The sequence below is a fragment of the Saccostrea cucullata genome, unplaced genomic scaffold (assembly GCF_032062105.1).
Source record: "Saccostrea cucullata isolate Sc308-1 unplaced genomic scaffold, CSIRO_AGI_Scuc_v1 ctg4375, whole genome shotgun sequence".
NCBI classification, from domain to species: Eukaryota; Metazoa; Mollusca; class Bivalvia; order Ostreida; family Ostreidae; genus Saccostrea; species Saccostrea cuccullata.
The window spans coordinates 30,492-48,231 of NW_026939093.1; the positions used below are offsets into that span (position 1 = coordinate 30,492).

Here is a 17,740-nt window from a genome sequence, read left to right on the forward strand (position 1 = left end):
AGACGGGTGGATAGGCGTGTTTTGCGATAAGAGTACATGTGTTTTAAAACTGGAAAATATTTGTTATAAAGTTGTAAAAATATCATTAAAAGCTAATTTTGAACATTTTTTTGCCTAATTAATTTTAAATACTGTCGTAAAATTCAGGTATACATATATATTATAATTCCAGGTTGTTCCTCTGGAACATTTGGTCGGGATTGTAAGAAAAACTGCAGTGAGAATTGCCTAAATGATTCAATCTGCAACCACAGGACAGGGGAATGTAACAAAGGCTGTAAGCCTGGATATCAAGGAGAACTTTGCTATAATGGTAACTGTACCTTTAGCTGAGCTGTAGGTTTAAGTGAGCTTTTAATAGAATGGTCTAAATATTTGTACATTATCAACATCTGCTTCAGAACTACTGCGAAAATATATTTAAATACTTAGTATAATGTTTTTCGGTAAAAAAAAAATCTTAGAAAATTACATAATCAAGAATAGACAAAAAATCTGTTGAAAAATTTGAAATCTTATTCAACTCTGAATAGGGTTCGGTCACAAGACAGGATCAAAGTTTTTTGTTTGAATATAAACAGAAAAACAAAAGGAAAAAATCTATTTAAAAATGCGATTTTAAAAATCAATCTGCATGATTGCTCCGAGTTTCAGATGGGGCAATAATAAGGTAGTAAAGATTGATTAAGTATAACATGGGATAAAGAAGTGACAGATGGATCATGATGAGTAACATCTATTTGCCAGCGAAGGCGGTTAGAGAAGACGCAAAATAATTTGAAATAAAATTGTATTTCGGAAAGTGAAGGGAAAATAGATAAAACAAATCTTTAAACAGGAAAAAGTGACATGAACTTTCTTTTCAAACGGTGGCTATATATATAGTCACAGGATATTGCTGCTGGTATGGGCTATGAATAAACAACATGTAAACACATGGGGATCCTAGCGGAGATTTTTGCAAAGTCAAAATAATGAAGGAGATTTGTTTCGAAATTTGTAAATAAAATGTACACAGTAAACAAATACTTTCAAGTTAATTCAAAGGCATTTCGTTGATGGACATAACGCCATTTCCTTATATTTGCCGTTATCAATATTTCTTGCTTAAAGCTGACATGAATTCTTAAAAACGCAACATTTTCATCTATGTACGACTTGTTTCATACCAACTATTGCCGTATATCGCCACATTTCTTTCAGAAACCTTGTCTCATTGTAACGATATATACCCCAATGTGCTCGTTACACTTGAATGATTTTTTGGCTTGGGTATCGACTTGTGCACATCTCCGATGGTAAAGCATATGAGAACACATGAGGTGATCAAGACATTACAAAACCACAATGAACAACATAATAATAATATTTCTGAAAGATTATTGATTTGAATCAAAAGTAAAAAAAAAATTGGAAGATAAATTTAGATGCACGTGTACGTATTTTTACAGTGCGCCAATTGATGCAGAATTAAATTGAAATTAAAAGCAGTAAAATCCGCAAACACATTTTGAAATTATTATCATTTGAATGGAACAAAACAACCAACGTCTTTGATTTGCAGGCCCTATGCAATTGATGCATATCGAGAAAACGCCTCGAACGCTGTAAACGTACCCATACATTTACCTGGTAATAAGTTTACAGCGTCGGTTCGAAGATGTGCAGGAGTCAAGTGATATGCACCCTGAATTCCATTTATTGAAATATGCATCACAAAAAAGAAATAAACTCCATAAAACCTCAATGGTAAACACACTGTCATTACTCCGTACAGACTAGCACGTCGATACATTTAGTCCGTGCTGATCAGATTTTGGTCAGGGAAAATATCACAAGTGGGAAGAGAAGTTCGTTCGTATTTTGGTATTTGCGCGGCTGAAAAGGAGGGCGTGGGGGATGGGGAGGTTATAGTATTATAACTGCTGTTCATAAGGTTTAACTGTAAATTGTCTATCTACATGTAGTTCTAATATACATTCTATACAAAGTCATGTAAAGTCTGCAGTTGGTTTGCGTCGCAAAATTCATTTGTCATTTATAACTCATTATTTTAGTACTAATCTCAAATCTAAACCAATTAATTTGATGTACGGTAATTATTTAGCAATTAACCAGAATACAAATTAACATCTATATGGTCTTTATCACACACACGGAGAACGACCATCCCCTGTTAAGATTGATATTTAGGCATTTGAGTTTTTTATGCGGGGGTGGGGGCTTGCAAAAATAATTGACATGACCGTTATTTGGAAGACAGACATTTCTGCCGTATTCACTTCTGAGATTTTTTTTTAAATGTGTCACTTCGACCACAAAGGATGTGCATTCTGAGGAAGGTAACTGTTTTATAAGTCTGTTGTTACAGGAAGTCTTTCGAAATTTCAGTGTCCCTGCCTGACAGTCTAGCTATGTTTTTCATATAAAAATAATTTTTGTAGGTGTATTTGGGAGATAATTCTAAAAGCTAGGGTAGGTATACTTGAATCCTGTTGAATACGGATAATTTTTATTTACTCTTTTGTACATTGACTTTCTATCTCTCTCCTGTAACCACCTGTAAGCGCAATAATAGGTATAAAATCCTACGGACTTTGTGCTGTACCATTTATTAAGCCTTAGGACAGATCAAAGATTTTTTACAGGCGGGATGTCGAAACTTCATAAACTGAATAATAATTTTACTTTGGACATGAAATTAACCCAGACGCCCAAATTGAGAGAGAAACTATTGGTATTATGAGCAATGAGCTCACTAAATGATACCCCCGCCTCCCATATGGTTATAATGGCAAAGTACATATTTTGCAGTTGTCGCTAAACCCAAAATGCGTGTCGGGTCAAAAAGTACAACAGGATGTGCACAATGGTAATATGTAATAAACTTAAGATTCTGTGAAAGTTTCAGTAAATTTCACTCAGTGGTATGAGAGTGGTATAAGAGGATTTGCGGATAAGAGATGGGTACCCCCAAAGCGTAACAGACAGACGGACGGAGAGCTGTACAGACGGACGGACATAACGATTACTATATACCCTCTTGCTTTTCAAGTGGGGGGGGGGGGGGGGGTATAATAAGCCTGTAATATATAATCACAGGAATGTGAACATTGGGAACTTTCTCAAATACCTTCTCAAACGTGTCGAACTGCACCTGGAGAACAGACAAGAGAATTTTTAAAAGCTAATTTTAGGTAGAATATGGAATTCTCACGGGGAAATTGCTCTCTCTTCCTATAGAATAGAATATGTTTATTCACCAATCAAGGGCCCTCGGGGGCATGAACAAATTATTACAATATGATTACACTTATTACAATTGCATATTATAGACTGATGTATAATGTAATATGACTAGTATTAGGTTTGACATGGAGAAGTGCAATACCACAAGTTGTATCATCATGAAAAAATAGGATTTGTTACATATTCACAGTACAGTCTCACACATATTTCACATTCTAATCTTACTAATCATAGTTCCATACCCACATACACAAACATACACTTACTGTTACATATATCCTTTGGCCAATAATCATTAATTATTTATGTCTAGAAATTTAATTCACATTAAATACTATATATTTTCATTTTCACTGTACCACAGAATGAAACTTGTTTATTATACATGTACCCCTAGCAACAATTTGCGTGAGGTATAATGTTTTGGCTCGTCCGTCAGTCAGTCAGTCCTGGTTTTTTTTTTGCTTTGTTTTTTTTTTTGGTTTTGTTTTTGTTTTTTTTTTGTCAGCGCAACTCCTCATAAACCACTGCACAGAATTTTGTCAAACTTTGCAGATATTTATTGGAAACAATGTGTAAATTTGCACATCACCAGGAAATTCCGAATTCTATATTTTTTCAGGAATTTCCTCACTTTTACATTTAGATTTTCGCCATATCTTGAATATACTAGAGATGAGCAGTTTGTCTGCGCAACTCCTCATAAACCGCTGCACAGAATTTCGTCAAACTTTGCAGATATTTAGGACACAGTGTGTATAGATGTGCATATTACAAGGAAATTACGATTCCTTTATTTTTTTTCCTGGGAATTTCAGCACTTTGACTTTTGGGGGAGAGTTGGGTGTGTGAACTTGCTCACTTTTTCTTTCATTGGGCATAAAATTATAAATAACTTTAAATCAAATTATATTAGGTCTAATAAAGCAAATACACAGTATTTATTTGATAATAATTGATCATAAAGAAATCCGATCTGTTACAGACTTTTTTCTTAAATTATTTTTCTGAGAGTGTTATACATGTTTTATTATACCCCCCCCCCTCCTTTCACTGTTAAATATCTTCAAAAGGTGAATGATTCGTAATAATGCATGCTTTATTATAAATTTGATGAAGTTAAACACAGTAATCATAAATTTTATTCACAACATTTACAGACAAGAGTAATGTTTATTTTTGAAAAAAAATATTTGCATTTTTAATCAACCAAACTGAGCTATCAACCTTTGATATTTTCCCCGACCAAATAAAATGATCGGCATGGGCCACGTGTGTCCAAGCATCTTTTACTGTTGAGTGGGCAATGGATTACATGAATTCGGAGATGCATTTTTCAATAAAAGTAAAATAGGATAAATCTTTCGATATGTGCACATCCCTGTAACGATAGCAGTTTTCAGGTAAATGTTTTTATCACTGCGTTTGACGCGCTTTCTCGAACTGCATGGATTTTTGCTGTACATGAATGTATTCCGTGTTAGTGTATTTTCTATATTGCAGCAAATGCATTCAAAAATGATTTTAATTCTCGGTATAGTTCTAGTTTTTGTTGAATTTTTACTTTTCAAACATGTATTGGTCAGTTTATGGACTTCTAAAAACTATGCTATCGGAGATGTGTACATGTTGACAGCCAGACTAGAAAATCATTCAAGTGAAACAATTCCAGAAGGCTATATATAGCAGGTACAGGTGAACAAAAATGGCGGAATCGAAGAAATATGGCGGACAAAGGCCTACAGGAATGTAGTAAGTCGTACGAAGATGAAAAATGATGCCTTTTTAAGAGTTTATGTCAGCTTTAATGAATATTTATTGAAATACGCCGAACTACAATTAACTCGTACACCAACCGACTAGTATTTTCGTATGCAAACTACAGAAGTCATTTCGTACACAATTTTTTTTTTCGTTTTATCTCACACGTGCGAAAAGAAAGTTCGTACACACATTGTGTTTAAAATTACAGTAATATTTAGTCAGAATATTTGATGAAAAATATTTGTAGATAATTGTTTTACTTTCTAACTTTGAAATCAAATAATTATAATTGCTAAGCAACACACGCGCGGCTGTTTCTTAAATGCTATTTTGTTGAATATTTATACAATAAAAATTAAATTAAAATTTTAAAATTATTGTGATTTAACAAAGTCTTTTGATTTATTGAATTTCTAATACCTGTTTACAATGCTATATTTTATATTTGTCAGAGAGACTTGTAGAAAGGACACACTCTCAAAATTTACTGCCCCGTGGATAAATTGTTAGATGTCTTTTTCACATTAAGGCTTACCCATGTGAATTTTACCAAAATGAAAATTGTATCATACAAGCTTTTCGAATATCTAAAGAAACCTGTCTGAAAATGTCGCTGAAAATGCTGTTAACTCTTATGTTATGTATTGTTAGCTTGCAGTCATGGTTATTTTGGATCACTTTGTTCAAAGAAATGCAGTCCTTTCTGTATTGAAAATAATTGCCAAAATATCAATGGACTATGCAGCTATGGATGCATCAGTGGTTACAAAGGCTCAACGTGTGAAAAAAGTATGATTTTAATTTTTCCTAGATGAATATTCATATCTTTGAAATTTCGATTATTAATGTTAAGCAATATGTTTACATTGTAATTAACTACATTGATTTTGAAAATAGAGTGCAGCAATGGGTGGTATGGTCACAATTGCTCCATGAGATGTGAAACTGTGTAAATCAAACTTGTAATCATGTTACTGGCAGCTGTCAGTATGGATGTGAACCAGGATGGAGTGGTTCAACATGCTCTCTTGGTAAAGGATGTACATTATGTGATTTTTAAAGAAACTATTTTCACGTAGAGCATGGTTAAGAGTAAGGAAATAAATGAACTTGATTTCTCCCTTCTTTCTAAGAATAAGATTGATGAATCTTTAATGTTTAGTTAATAATGACATTCTATTTATCTATGCATCATCTTTAATTAATTATCAACCCTTTTTTATTTTCTCATATGCTCGACAGTGTGTGCCGCGGAAAAATATGGAAAAGACTGCAAGTTTTCTTGTAGCCAAAACTGCATTAACAAGGAATCGTGTGACCATGTGACTGGAGTCTGTGAAAATGGTTGTTCAGATGGATATAAAGGAGAGAAATGCAATTTAAGTAAGACATGATAATTATTCACGTATATTTCACTATATGTATATATGCATTTGAGGTTTTTTGGATTGTTTATACAATAAAATATGTGGAGATAACGAATACAATTTCAGTTCAATAGTTCACTACACAATACAAACCACTTTGTAAACATTTTATAAAGGCAAAATTACATAAATCATTTCCCTATCAAAACAAACCTTATGATTAATCTTTTCTTCACAAATCCATCTTTACCTTTATATGGTAAACATATCTTATTTAATAATTCCCTAAATTTGAAATGAAGTATTAAATTGAAATAATTGAAAATTTCAGTTTTCTAATTTTTCTCAATATTTATTTTACTCTTATGAATTTCTTTTTTCAGTTTGTGGAAATGGTTATTTTGGAGTGAATTGTTCAAACGTTTGCTCTGAGAACTGTTCTGATATATGCAATCATATTGATGGGATGTGTAGCTGCAAAGCTGGAATGATGGATTCTCCGAAATGCAAACAAGGTAATATGTAAAAGTAATCAGATATGTAAAAATCAAGTCGGTAGAACCATATATCTATTGTATTCGTTCATTAACAGTATCCTTTCAATAGATGAATGATAAAATACTATTCTTTTCTGTTTTGTTTCTTCATATAATTTGGTTTAAAAATACCTGTATTCAATTTACATGGCATTTCCCATCTTTTTATAAAGTTTCGCCATTGACCACTGCTAGAAAATGTGATGATCACTGGTTTTATGCTATTGGAATGTCTATATCAGTCATACTTAACTTTTTGACCTGTACGTTATGGATTTGTGAAAGGTATTTTTTTAATTCCATTGTGTAGTTATATAAAATATATACGAGGGGGTATCGAAGAGTTCATGGACCAGCGCCATTAAATCAAAACCTCTTAAGGTATATCTTCAATCAATAGAATAAACGACAAATCATTAATTGTATTTTCAAAATAAATTAATAATGTTTTTGTAAGCAGTGGGGTGTCCAGGCAGCGCAACCTCGACCTAAGTTTAACTGAGAAAAACTCTTTTGATATGAACATTTGACATCCAAAACTCCCGTTATTTCAAACATACGTATGTTTGGACACTATTGTTCCATGAAATATTGATTTTTTTTCTCATTCTGGAAGTTCTATGAAATTTTATTGTAAATTTTGCATGGAGTGTTGAAACAAATAAGGCCTTGAAATAATGTCAAAAAGGAGAAAGCGTTTTCCATTTCCAACATTCAATAAAGTTTAGCCACTGAAAAAGGTATAGGCCTAGGAAATGTTTAATTAAGCTGGCTACGGAGCAGGGATAAAGTAATTAAAAAAGGAATTGTATTTGAATGTAATTAATTACATTTTTTAAGTAATTAAAAGTAATTTGTAATAAAACATATTTTTAATTACTTGTAATTGTAATTTAAAAAATTACACTGAAAAAATATGTAATTTCAATTACATACCATTATTATACATAATACTTTAGTAAGTTACAAAATACAAAGATATATTGTTCACCAATACCTCCCGCTTTACTTTATTTTAATTTATTTTAAAATATATCCTCAATCCTCTTTTTAATTAAAATTCATGTATTTAGTTTTTTACCAGCTTTCTTAGGTCTATTCAGCTATGAAACACACATGAATTCTATTTCAAATCTTTGGTGTTTCGTGTTTGATCAATAAGAAAGAAAAAGAATGTGCGTGTGTCATTAATTAAGTTCTGTGTTGAGAAGAGATAATTGCCCTTGAAATCAAAGATATAATTTGCAATCAAAACAAACCTCCTCTATGGAGGAATTCATTCCATGATTTAGAAGAGAAAGCGAAAAGAGATAATTATGTCAATAAAATAAAATTAAACTGATCTACTAGCATTAAAAAAGAAAAAAGTTTCTATTTGATAATTATTTAAACAGCTAAAGAAATTTTTATGAATGAATTTTGCAATTAAAAAACTCCAAAACTTATGTTCTGTAGAAGTATTATTTATGAAGTAAAATGTTCCACATAAATATCATTTTACGATATTCAGGTTACCTTCAAAGTAATTTTAATTGATTTGATGAGTTGCAGTTGTATCTCATTTTACTCTATTAAAGAAAGCCATACCATACAATTTGTGTACATGTATACGTAGGATTTGTGTGGAGGAAGCTGCACTCAAACTGATCTCGGATTATTTCTTTAATGTCTTAAAAATAAAATTAATGAATTAAACCACAAAGATATACAATGCCTTAGCATATTATTTCTTTTTTGTGTGGAGGCTGCACTTATTAACAAATGATTGATGTACTGCATATCCATTGACAATGATTATAACATTTTCAAAAAATTTAATTTGTAATTTGATTAATTACATTTGCTAAGTAATTGTAATTTGATTAATTACACTCTTAGAAAGGCTGTGATTACATTGTAATATTAATAAAAAAGTCAATGTAATTGTTATTTAATTGATCATATTTTAAAGTAATTGACACCATCCCTGCTGCGGAGAAATAAAATGCGTCCAGACTATTTCAATTTAATTTAATTTTAAATGGCAAATATTCAACGTATCAAGCTAAAATTTTCAACATTTCTTTATTTTTTGTTGGTTTATGTTCCTCATAAATTTTGAAAGCACAGTTCTAGACTATGTAGTACTAATTTTATAGCCGAGGTCCCCGAACCTTTTGATAACCTCTTGTATGTAGATTTTTTCTATTTTTGAAATTTGTTTTGTATTTAGAAGAAGGCAAGTGAAAGTGAAAAGACAGTCCTCATCTCATTACATAACAACTGAAGCAGAAATGAAAGAAAAGACTTCTGAATCACACGAATATCAAGAAGTGAATTCTATATCACGCGATTTTTCGTACCAAAACCTCACATTCGATACCTGAAGATTTTCATTATACCGGATTTGACTAAGTTCGTAACCCGGTCTTCATATTTCATCATTGATATTTCAGGGAAAAATGAAGACTAATGATCTTAATTGATATACAATTTTTTTGGAGAGAGAGAGAGAGAGAGATTCAAAAACCCTTTTACGATGTTTATTTTGCACTTTTACTTTAAAACATTTTTATTTTTAGAAGTCATCGCTTAAAGTACAATGTACGTCTCTATGTCATCATGGGCTAAAATCAATTTTAAAAATCCACATAAATCTTTAATAATTAGTTTATCTACTTTCAAAATAAAAAAAAAATTAATGCCATTTGATATATTAAGTACCTAACAACCTTTTGTTAATGTAATATTATCTTTAAGCGAAAAGAAACAAAGTAAATTATAAAATTCTTATGGACATACATTTTTTCAAACCTGGCATATATTCATTTTATTTAAGACACTACTCCTCGTTGGATAAGGTACATTTATTTTTTGTCTTCATAACAATGCGAGAACTATTCTTTAGATAGAAATTCCTGTTTATATCTTTGCAACTTTGTTTTTACATTTTGTTAAAATAAATTTCACCCTTGAAAGACTATTGATGTTAAATAAGGAAAATAAATAAGGAAAAAAAGTAAATCAACATGAATAGAGGTACAGTATATACATGTAACAAAAGAGGAAACATTCCACTGATAAGACATTTATTATGATCTTTTCCGTGTATTTCAGAGATCGTGTAAAACGTAAAAAGTGATAACATCGATAAACAATATAAGGAATAGATCAATCCAATAACACTGTGTTTGATATATGAAGAAAAAAAATAAAAATGAGGATATATTTCACTGATAGGACAATATTTAGTTTTCTTACATTTACTTCCCTCGATTTCAGAGATTTACTGACACGCATTATAAGGAATTTATATATTATAGTTAAAGCCAATAACAAACTATCAGTTACCTTTGCTTCTGTATCAGGAAGTTGAAAGGACCTTGACAAAATGAATATGCCCAACAAAACGATCTTTCCTGTCTTTATTATCATAAATTTCCTACCCATTGAAATGAAGTTATCTAGAGAAAGAAGAATTTTTTGCAGATTGAATTTTGAAAAAATAAGTGATTTTATATTGATATTTGTAAAATATTGATTTTACTTCCTCCTCAAATTGATATATCTAGAGGGTGGATTATGAAACAATTTTTGTTAATGTGCGATATTTATATAAGAACAAGAGTACGTCTTGAACGTCATTGAAGACGAAGAGGTATAAAACTGTTTGAATAATTAATGGCGTGGCTTGTGTATATGGCGCTTTCTCTCAATATATGTATATCATGCGATTACTAAGTACGAAGAAAACTGGTAAGGGCCTAGCTATTTTATTTGAAGTTCATGGATAATCAATTTAATCGTATATTAATGATATACATATTATATTTTTGGTGTTTTCACGACCGATTTTGCAGCCCAGACCGGGCTTATCTTTACTTAATACATGTGTACCCGGTATATTTAAGTTTTGGTATGTGGCATTGAGGTAGGAGAAGTTTTTTTTTCAGATTTAATGGTTTAAAGCCCTGATCGATAGACCTAGTGACCTTGACTGAGACTTAACTGCTAAAAATTGGTTATTTGTACCTTCGCAAAATTACATATGCATGCATAAAACATAATATTATCATCAATAATATTACATTATTGTTGTTTTTCGTATGTTAAGCTTTTGATGAATTGAGATTTTACTACTTGTTTATGTAATAATTGTCTTTGCTGAATTGGGCAAATTCAGATATTCAAATTCAGAATTTCACATACATCAGCTGTTTGTCACTTGACATGGATAAAATTAAAAAAATATATATGTACGGCTACAAAGATCCTAAAAATTCGACAATATACGCTTTTTTGCATCAAAATTGATTGTGCTTTATTTTAGACATTTACCTCTACATGAGAAGTGTTATTACAAATATACGGTTTTTATAATAAATTGAAATTAAACAATGCAACAACCAAGTACAATATCGAATTCAATAATAAGTCGCAAAGAAAAAAGATTGATACGGGACTTTTTTTGTAAGAAGATTAAAAAGAACATTTTTTTTAATCTAAAGATTGTTTCTTTTGACAGGTCGAAGAAAATATTTTCTGCTACGTCAGAAAAAAAAATTACATGTTAAATGAGGCACAAATATGCCTGCCAAAAATCAACGAAAAAGAAATAAATTGCAGATGGGTTACTACAAGGAAAAAACTGTTTTGAAAAGGGCATTTTAATCGCATTTTAAAGGACATGATGCATAAAAATGATGCCTTGGGACTAGGAGTGGGACGATACACAGATCTTGCGATACGATACGTATCTCGATATATTGGCACGATACGATATGTATTTCGATATGATGATAAATCATAAAACTATTAAAAATAGTATTTTATTTCATTTTTTTTTTGTAATGACATTAACACAACATGATAAATTAGAAAACTATTCAAAAGAATTAGTATTTTTTTTATTTTTTTTTTGTCTTGACAGTAACTCAAAAAATTATTCTATATCAAATCATGTGTGCTATGAAATTAATACTTGAAGTTCATCAACTTCATTGACTAAAACTTTACAAAAACAATGTACAGGACAATTGTACATATTACCAAATGTCTATTAACAAGTTGTTTACAAATAGTTGTATAGTATATCAACGAACACTGACTAAAAATTCATATAAATTCATATAAAAAAAATCACATTTACATTATCATTCAAAATTGCTGAAAGTCTGTAGCCAAGTTGAGATTACAAAAAAGTATGAATAGACTAACAATTAATAATATCAAATGTTCTTGAAACGATACTTTTCTGTGTATAGCACGCTTTGCACACTGCTTAACAGTGAAAACATATTACCCCTAATCAACGAGTTATCAGTTCTAAAGTGTGTTTTCAATATCAATGCTATCTCTTTGCTTCGTACAGGCCGCCATTTTCAAGGACAGGTACTATCATTTTCAATTTTCGGACAGGTCGTTCGTGTATCGTTTCGTACCAATATTTGAATGCTTGTATCGTAAACCGTATCTTAGAGGAAAATATCGATATGTATCGGTGTATCGGTATATCGTCCCACCCCTACTTGGGACTCTGTGGACATTAAGACATTAAGGCATTTAAGTTCTACACTGTTAAGTTTTTTTTTACTGATTATCACTTTCTTATTAGATTAACGTCTTTCTTCACAGTTAAACAAGTCTCCTAAGGAATTAGAATTCAGATATTTGAAATCTTTTATTTGTACATTAAAAGTGACAATTCATAAAATTAAGGATAGCTTAAAATCATAAAACACATTGAGAAAACGAATAATATTCAAGATCAAAAATCCATAAAACAATCGAAAATAGGAGCAGGACGAAACATCAAAGGTGGGATCAGGTGCTATGAAGGAGTGAGCATCCCCTCCCGACCGGTCATACCCGCCTTGTGCTTATCTAATCAGCATAACAAAGTAACAGAGTAAAATAAATCAAAGAATTATCAACTTTTCTAATCCTGTTAGATGATATTAAGTCTACTCCAAAGAACAAAATGTTTGTATCAGCTGTCCTTAAACCATAAAATATCCTTTAATACTCTACTAGTATGTTCAACACAAACATTGTCATAGGTTCTAAATTCCTTCCAACAATTTAGAATGTCTAAAATGTTGTGTAATATACATGTGTGAAAATCTAAATAGCATCTTTATTGAGGTGACCCTTGTAAATCTTCAATGTAAGCTTGAAAAATCATGAATCATTTTGGTTTGTAGCTATCAAAACAATACATTCTTATAATCTAATAAAGTCTTAGTGACTAAATCTGATTTTTAAAGTTTGGAACAGTAAGCCCATCCTTATTCAAACTTGCAATTTTTAATACGCTAACACGAATCTCGTATGGTGCTTGATTTTGACACAATGTGTAACAATGCTTTTTTGTACAGTTCTGAATTCTATATATTTTTGCACGCAACTTCAAATGTTCTAATCATGCCAATACGCGAGAAAAAAATCATACTGAGAATGTAGTTTTAGGGTGCAACATTTGTTATTTTAATTGGTTAAAGACTTCCTTAAATCATGATAACAAAATGACATACTTTCTGTAAAAAATTAAAATGACAACTGGGGATATTAACTATCTTAAATGTGATAAATAAATTTAAGAATGTGCGTACATGTCATATTAATGACCATGCGTGCAGGATGTTGATCCAAGATGCCCTTTAAAATGGTTATTAAATTTACAACAAACTTGCTTTAAATTATAAAACATTTACTTACATCTAATTAACCAAAATATACAACATAAACTGGATTGAGTTGGGTCAATCTTCAACTTGGAGATGACGATTGTCCTGAATTCCGATACAATTTGTCTCCGGACTGGTATGAAAATCTATCCTCTAGACTCTAGATGTGACCGTGTCAAGTACAGGAACATCTACCGCAAAGGATGGGGACCTCCGAAAAGTGAGACCATACATATTGGCAATATTATGTAAACTTTGGTGAAGTCTGCCATGACTATTCTATTGCAAAATTTACTAAAATCTCTCGAGAAGTACAAGAACGTATAAGAAGTATAGAAGGATTACCGCAAATTACTTTAAAGATTTAGTAATACTGGGGCTTAAAAGGGGAAAATATGTATACCGTAAATCTGGAAATTTTTACGTAGATTTATTTTTGCGAATTTGGGTCAAAAAACTGTTGATTAATTTTTACGCTTCAAATTTTTGCGAATTGTCACTGGTGCTAAAAATAAAAATCACTGAAGATTTTCATATCAGGTTATGTTTCAGATAATATGCCTAGTTAGAATACCACCAATATACTCGCAACGTGGCAAGATATTGCAAAATCGCTCCGAAACAATTTTGATAAAAATACAAAAGGATTTGCATTGAAAATAATTTCTTAATCAATTATAACAAACATTTTAGAGGTTGTGTATGCCTTTTAACCTGACGTATAATCCAAATGAAGAAAAAATACCGGTATAACTAATTTTCTCAACGTTTGTTTTTTTCTAACCTAAAATTTACACGCCGAGTTTACATTTGGAACTTTCTAGTAAATGCTGTGAGTTTGAGTTATCGCCCGTGTTGATAGACGGTTAGATAAAATGACAGTTCTCTCTTTATTGGCAAATTAATTGATGAAAATAATTAAAAATGGGCATACCGCCTCAGTGATTGTCAAATCATCGGACGATATTACATATAATGAGGGCAATTTACACGCACGGGTAATTAACTTGTAGTTATATAGTATACTAGTGTAAACAGGTTTCTTTTAAAAATGACCAGTGCTTACCGACACCTATTCACTCCAGTTAAAAAACGACACGAGTTCTCAGAAAAAAATTCTTCACATGTTGATTTATTTTTAAGAAAAATATTTTTGCGAATGCAATGTACGCGCAAATTTGCTAAAAATTTATCTACAGTAAAAATTTCCAGATTTACGGTATAATGATAAACAGAGGCTAAAACGATGGAATAGAATTTTGCTTGCGTGTTTGAATATAGCCGATTCATATGAAATGTAGATTTTCATGTGACAGAGTCTTTGCTCTAATAGCCTCAGAAAATTTTTCTTTATTGGAAAAAAACAGTTTGTATTGTTGATGTAAGCTATAGTAATCATTTAATAGACCTATACTTTTAGGTCTATGGTAAAGTACAACTGATGATTTCGTTAAACTTAAAATCCTACAGAAATGCACACTTCTTATCATAAAGCGGCTTGAATGCACTCGTATGCACTCGCCTGACAAGAATAATCCTGCCAAAGCAAGTTTAATGCATAATAAAAATATAACAACACATCCGATCTTAATTGCTTAACTTGTTTTGGATAAAAATTCTTGATTGCTTTCGGCTACTTTCTAGATCTAAAGACCCATCTTCGAGAGAATAATATTAAGAAGGCTTTAGAGTGGTGGGAGTTATAGTGTATTGAGTTTTATATTCTTTGCATTCATTGTGTGTTGGTGTGACTACACGCATATTGTGGTTATAAGTAGAGGCAAACGCGATATATCAAAGGTAGGTGGTTATTAAGGATATAGAGAAACAAACAGTGTTCAATATCAAAGTCCATAAAACAATACAAAGTAGGAGCATAGCAAACTCGGACTTCCGAAACATCAGAGGTTGGCTCAGTCTGCTTGTTGTCCCCCGCTTTCGCGAAAGCGAGGGGACATTAAATCTCATTCGTCTGTCCGTCAGTCTCAGTCCGTCTGTCTGTCAGTCCGTCACAAAAACTTTAACCTTGCCCATAACTTTTGATTTAGCTGAGCTCATATTTCACAAGTTTATTCCTTGTGACAAGACCTTTCTTTGAGTACCACCAAATTTGACCTTTTGACCTTGACCTTGGAGTTTGACCCACTTTTACACAAAAAATCCTTACTTTTACTTTGGCCATATCTTTTGAATGGTAGAAACTAACTCTTTCATATTTCACATATATATTCTTTGTGGCAAAACCTTTCATTGGATACCAACAACTTTGACCTTTTGACCTTGACCATGGAGATTTCCGTACTTATAAAAAAAACCTTAACCTTCCATAACTTTTGAACGGTAAGGACTAGGGCTTTCATATTTAACATATGTAATACTAGTACTTATAAGAAGACCTTTCATTATATACCATGAATTTTGACCCTTTAACCTTGACCTTTGAGTAAGACTTTTTTCAAGAATTTTGACATTGGCCATAACTTTTGAATGGTAGATACTAGGACATTAATATTTCACATATGTATTCTTTGTGGCAAGACCTTTCATTGGATACCAACAACCTTGACCTTTTGACCTTGACCATGGAGATTTCCGTACTTATAAAAAACTTAACCCTTCCATAACTTTTGAACGGTAAGTACTAGGGCTTTCATATTTCACATATGTAATACTAGTACTTATAAGAAGACCTTTCATTAGATACCATGAATTTTGACCCTTTAACCTTGACCTTTGAGTAAGACTTTTTTCAAGAACTTTGACATTGGCCATAACTTTTGAATAGTATATACTAGGACTTTCATATTTCACATATATATTCTTTGTGAAAAGACCTTTCCTTGGATACCAACAACCTTGACCTTTTGACCTTGGTAATTTTTCGTACTAATAAAAAACTTTAACCTTGGCCATAACTTTTGAATGGTAAGGGCTAGGGCTTTCATACTTTACACACATAATCCTTGTGAGAGGACCTTTCATTGAACACCAAAAACTTTGACCCTTTGACCTTGAGTTCAGTGATGATTTCTAAATAAATGACATATGATAGGATGTATTACGCACAAAATGTCATAAAAAATGACATCTCACCCACAAAGACACCGAAAGCGGGGGACCACAATTCCTTGAATTTGCTTGTTTAATCAAAAGTAGAATTTTTTTGTAGTTCTTTTATTTTTCAGAATAACACATTTTTCGAATGCCGCCACTCTATGCTTCTGTTGTTGACCTGAAATGCATTGTCGTAAAAATTTCATTATTAAATTTAAGTATTTTTCTTCCTTTTTGTCGAAAATAAAAAATGCAAGAGGGAAAGAAAATAACAATGCCAACGTGTGAAGAGATGCATGTACATGTATTTGCTCGAGAAAATGTATACATTCGCCTGCCGTGTTATTTATCGAATTAATTTGTTCTTTTTTTTTTGTTTTTGTCAGATGTATTACTTTTACAGACCTTGTAATTATGTGTTTGGAAGAAAAATAATTTAAAAAGAATAGAGTTGAGGTTTTATTCCATTTAGAGTTTGCATACGTCGTGGAGCACGGCTGCCGAGAAAATCTAAACGCCAGATGTTGTCCATCTAATTTCTTATTACAATATTTGATATATTACTTTTATTAAGTATTTGCTTAACATTTGACCAAAAATTAATTCCAAAAATATTTTATATGCTTCGTTTAAGTGTTTGATACGAGAGTTTGTAACACTAATGGAGATAACTCTGACTTGATGGGAACTGCTGTGTGTTGACTACGTGTTTTTCTTTATTTCTTTTTTAATAAATTATTTCATATTCGATGAAAGAATTTAAAAAGGCTCAAGAGCACATACACAGTAAAGACAGGTAGTTGTTTTGAATTAAAATATGAAATATGCAATGTTGAAATTTTTTAACATCAATGTATAATATTTTGGCAGGTTTTATGCGACAAAGTTGTAAAAATCAATACAATATGTTACAGACAAGAGAAAGGTTATATTTTAAGCTTTTCCTGCGCATCCATGTTAATGTCAAACAAAGAATGAAATAAACGAAATGGGTAAGAAAATCATAATGTACACAGGCATTTGACATGTGTACAAATTGTCGTTTACTTATAAGTACTTATATCATTCCTTTTTCATTCATTTAGAGAAAGGGAAGATAGGGTAG

The 17,740-nt window shown here is 31.4% G+C and overlaps 1 protein-coding gene across 1 annotated transcript; it reads left to right on the top strand.

Annotated features, from left to right (window-relative positions):
* The first annotated feature begins 232 nt into the window (after positions 1 to 232).
* On the top strand, positions 233 to 9,283 carry LOC134252217 (multiple epidermal growth factor-like domains protein 11). Its single transcript, XM_062734638.1, has 5 exons — positions 233 to 336; positions 5,995 to 6,053; positions 6,256 to 6,396; positions 6,764 to 6,895; positions 9,129 to 9,283. Exons 1-5 carry the CDS (start codon positions 233 to 235, stop codon positions 9,140 to 9,142), a joined length of 450 nt encoding a protein of 149 aa, XP_062590622.1. The 3' UTR covers positions 9,143 to 9,283.
* The last annotated feature ends 8,457 nt before the right edge of the window (positions 9,284 to 17,740 follow it).

Excerpts from the sequence above, each read along its gene's own strand:
- LOC134252217 (XM_062734638.1), top strand. The coding sequence starts at position 233 with ATGATTCAATCTGCAACCACAGGACAGGGGAATGTAACAAAGGCTGTA. Across the intron at positions 6,054-6,255 it reads ATGCTCTCTTGGTAAAGGAT|TGTGTGCCGCGGAAAAATAT; the intron begins GTACATTATGTG and ends TATGCTCGACAG. Across the intron at positions 6,397-6,763 it reads AGGAGAGAAATGCAATTTAA|TTTGTGGAAATGGTTATTTT; the intron begins GTAAGACATGAT and ends TTCTTTTTTCAG.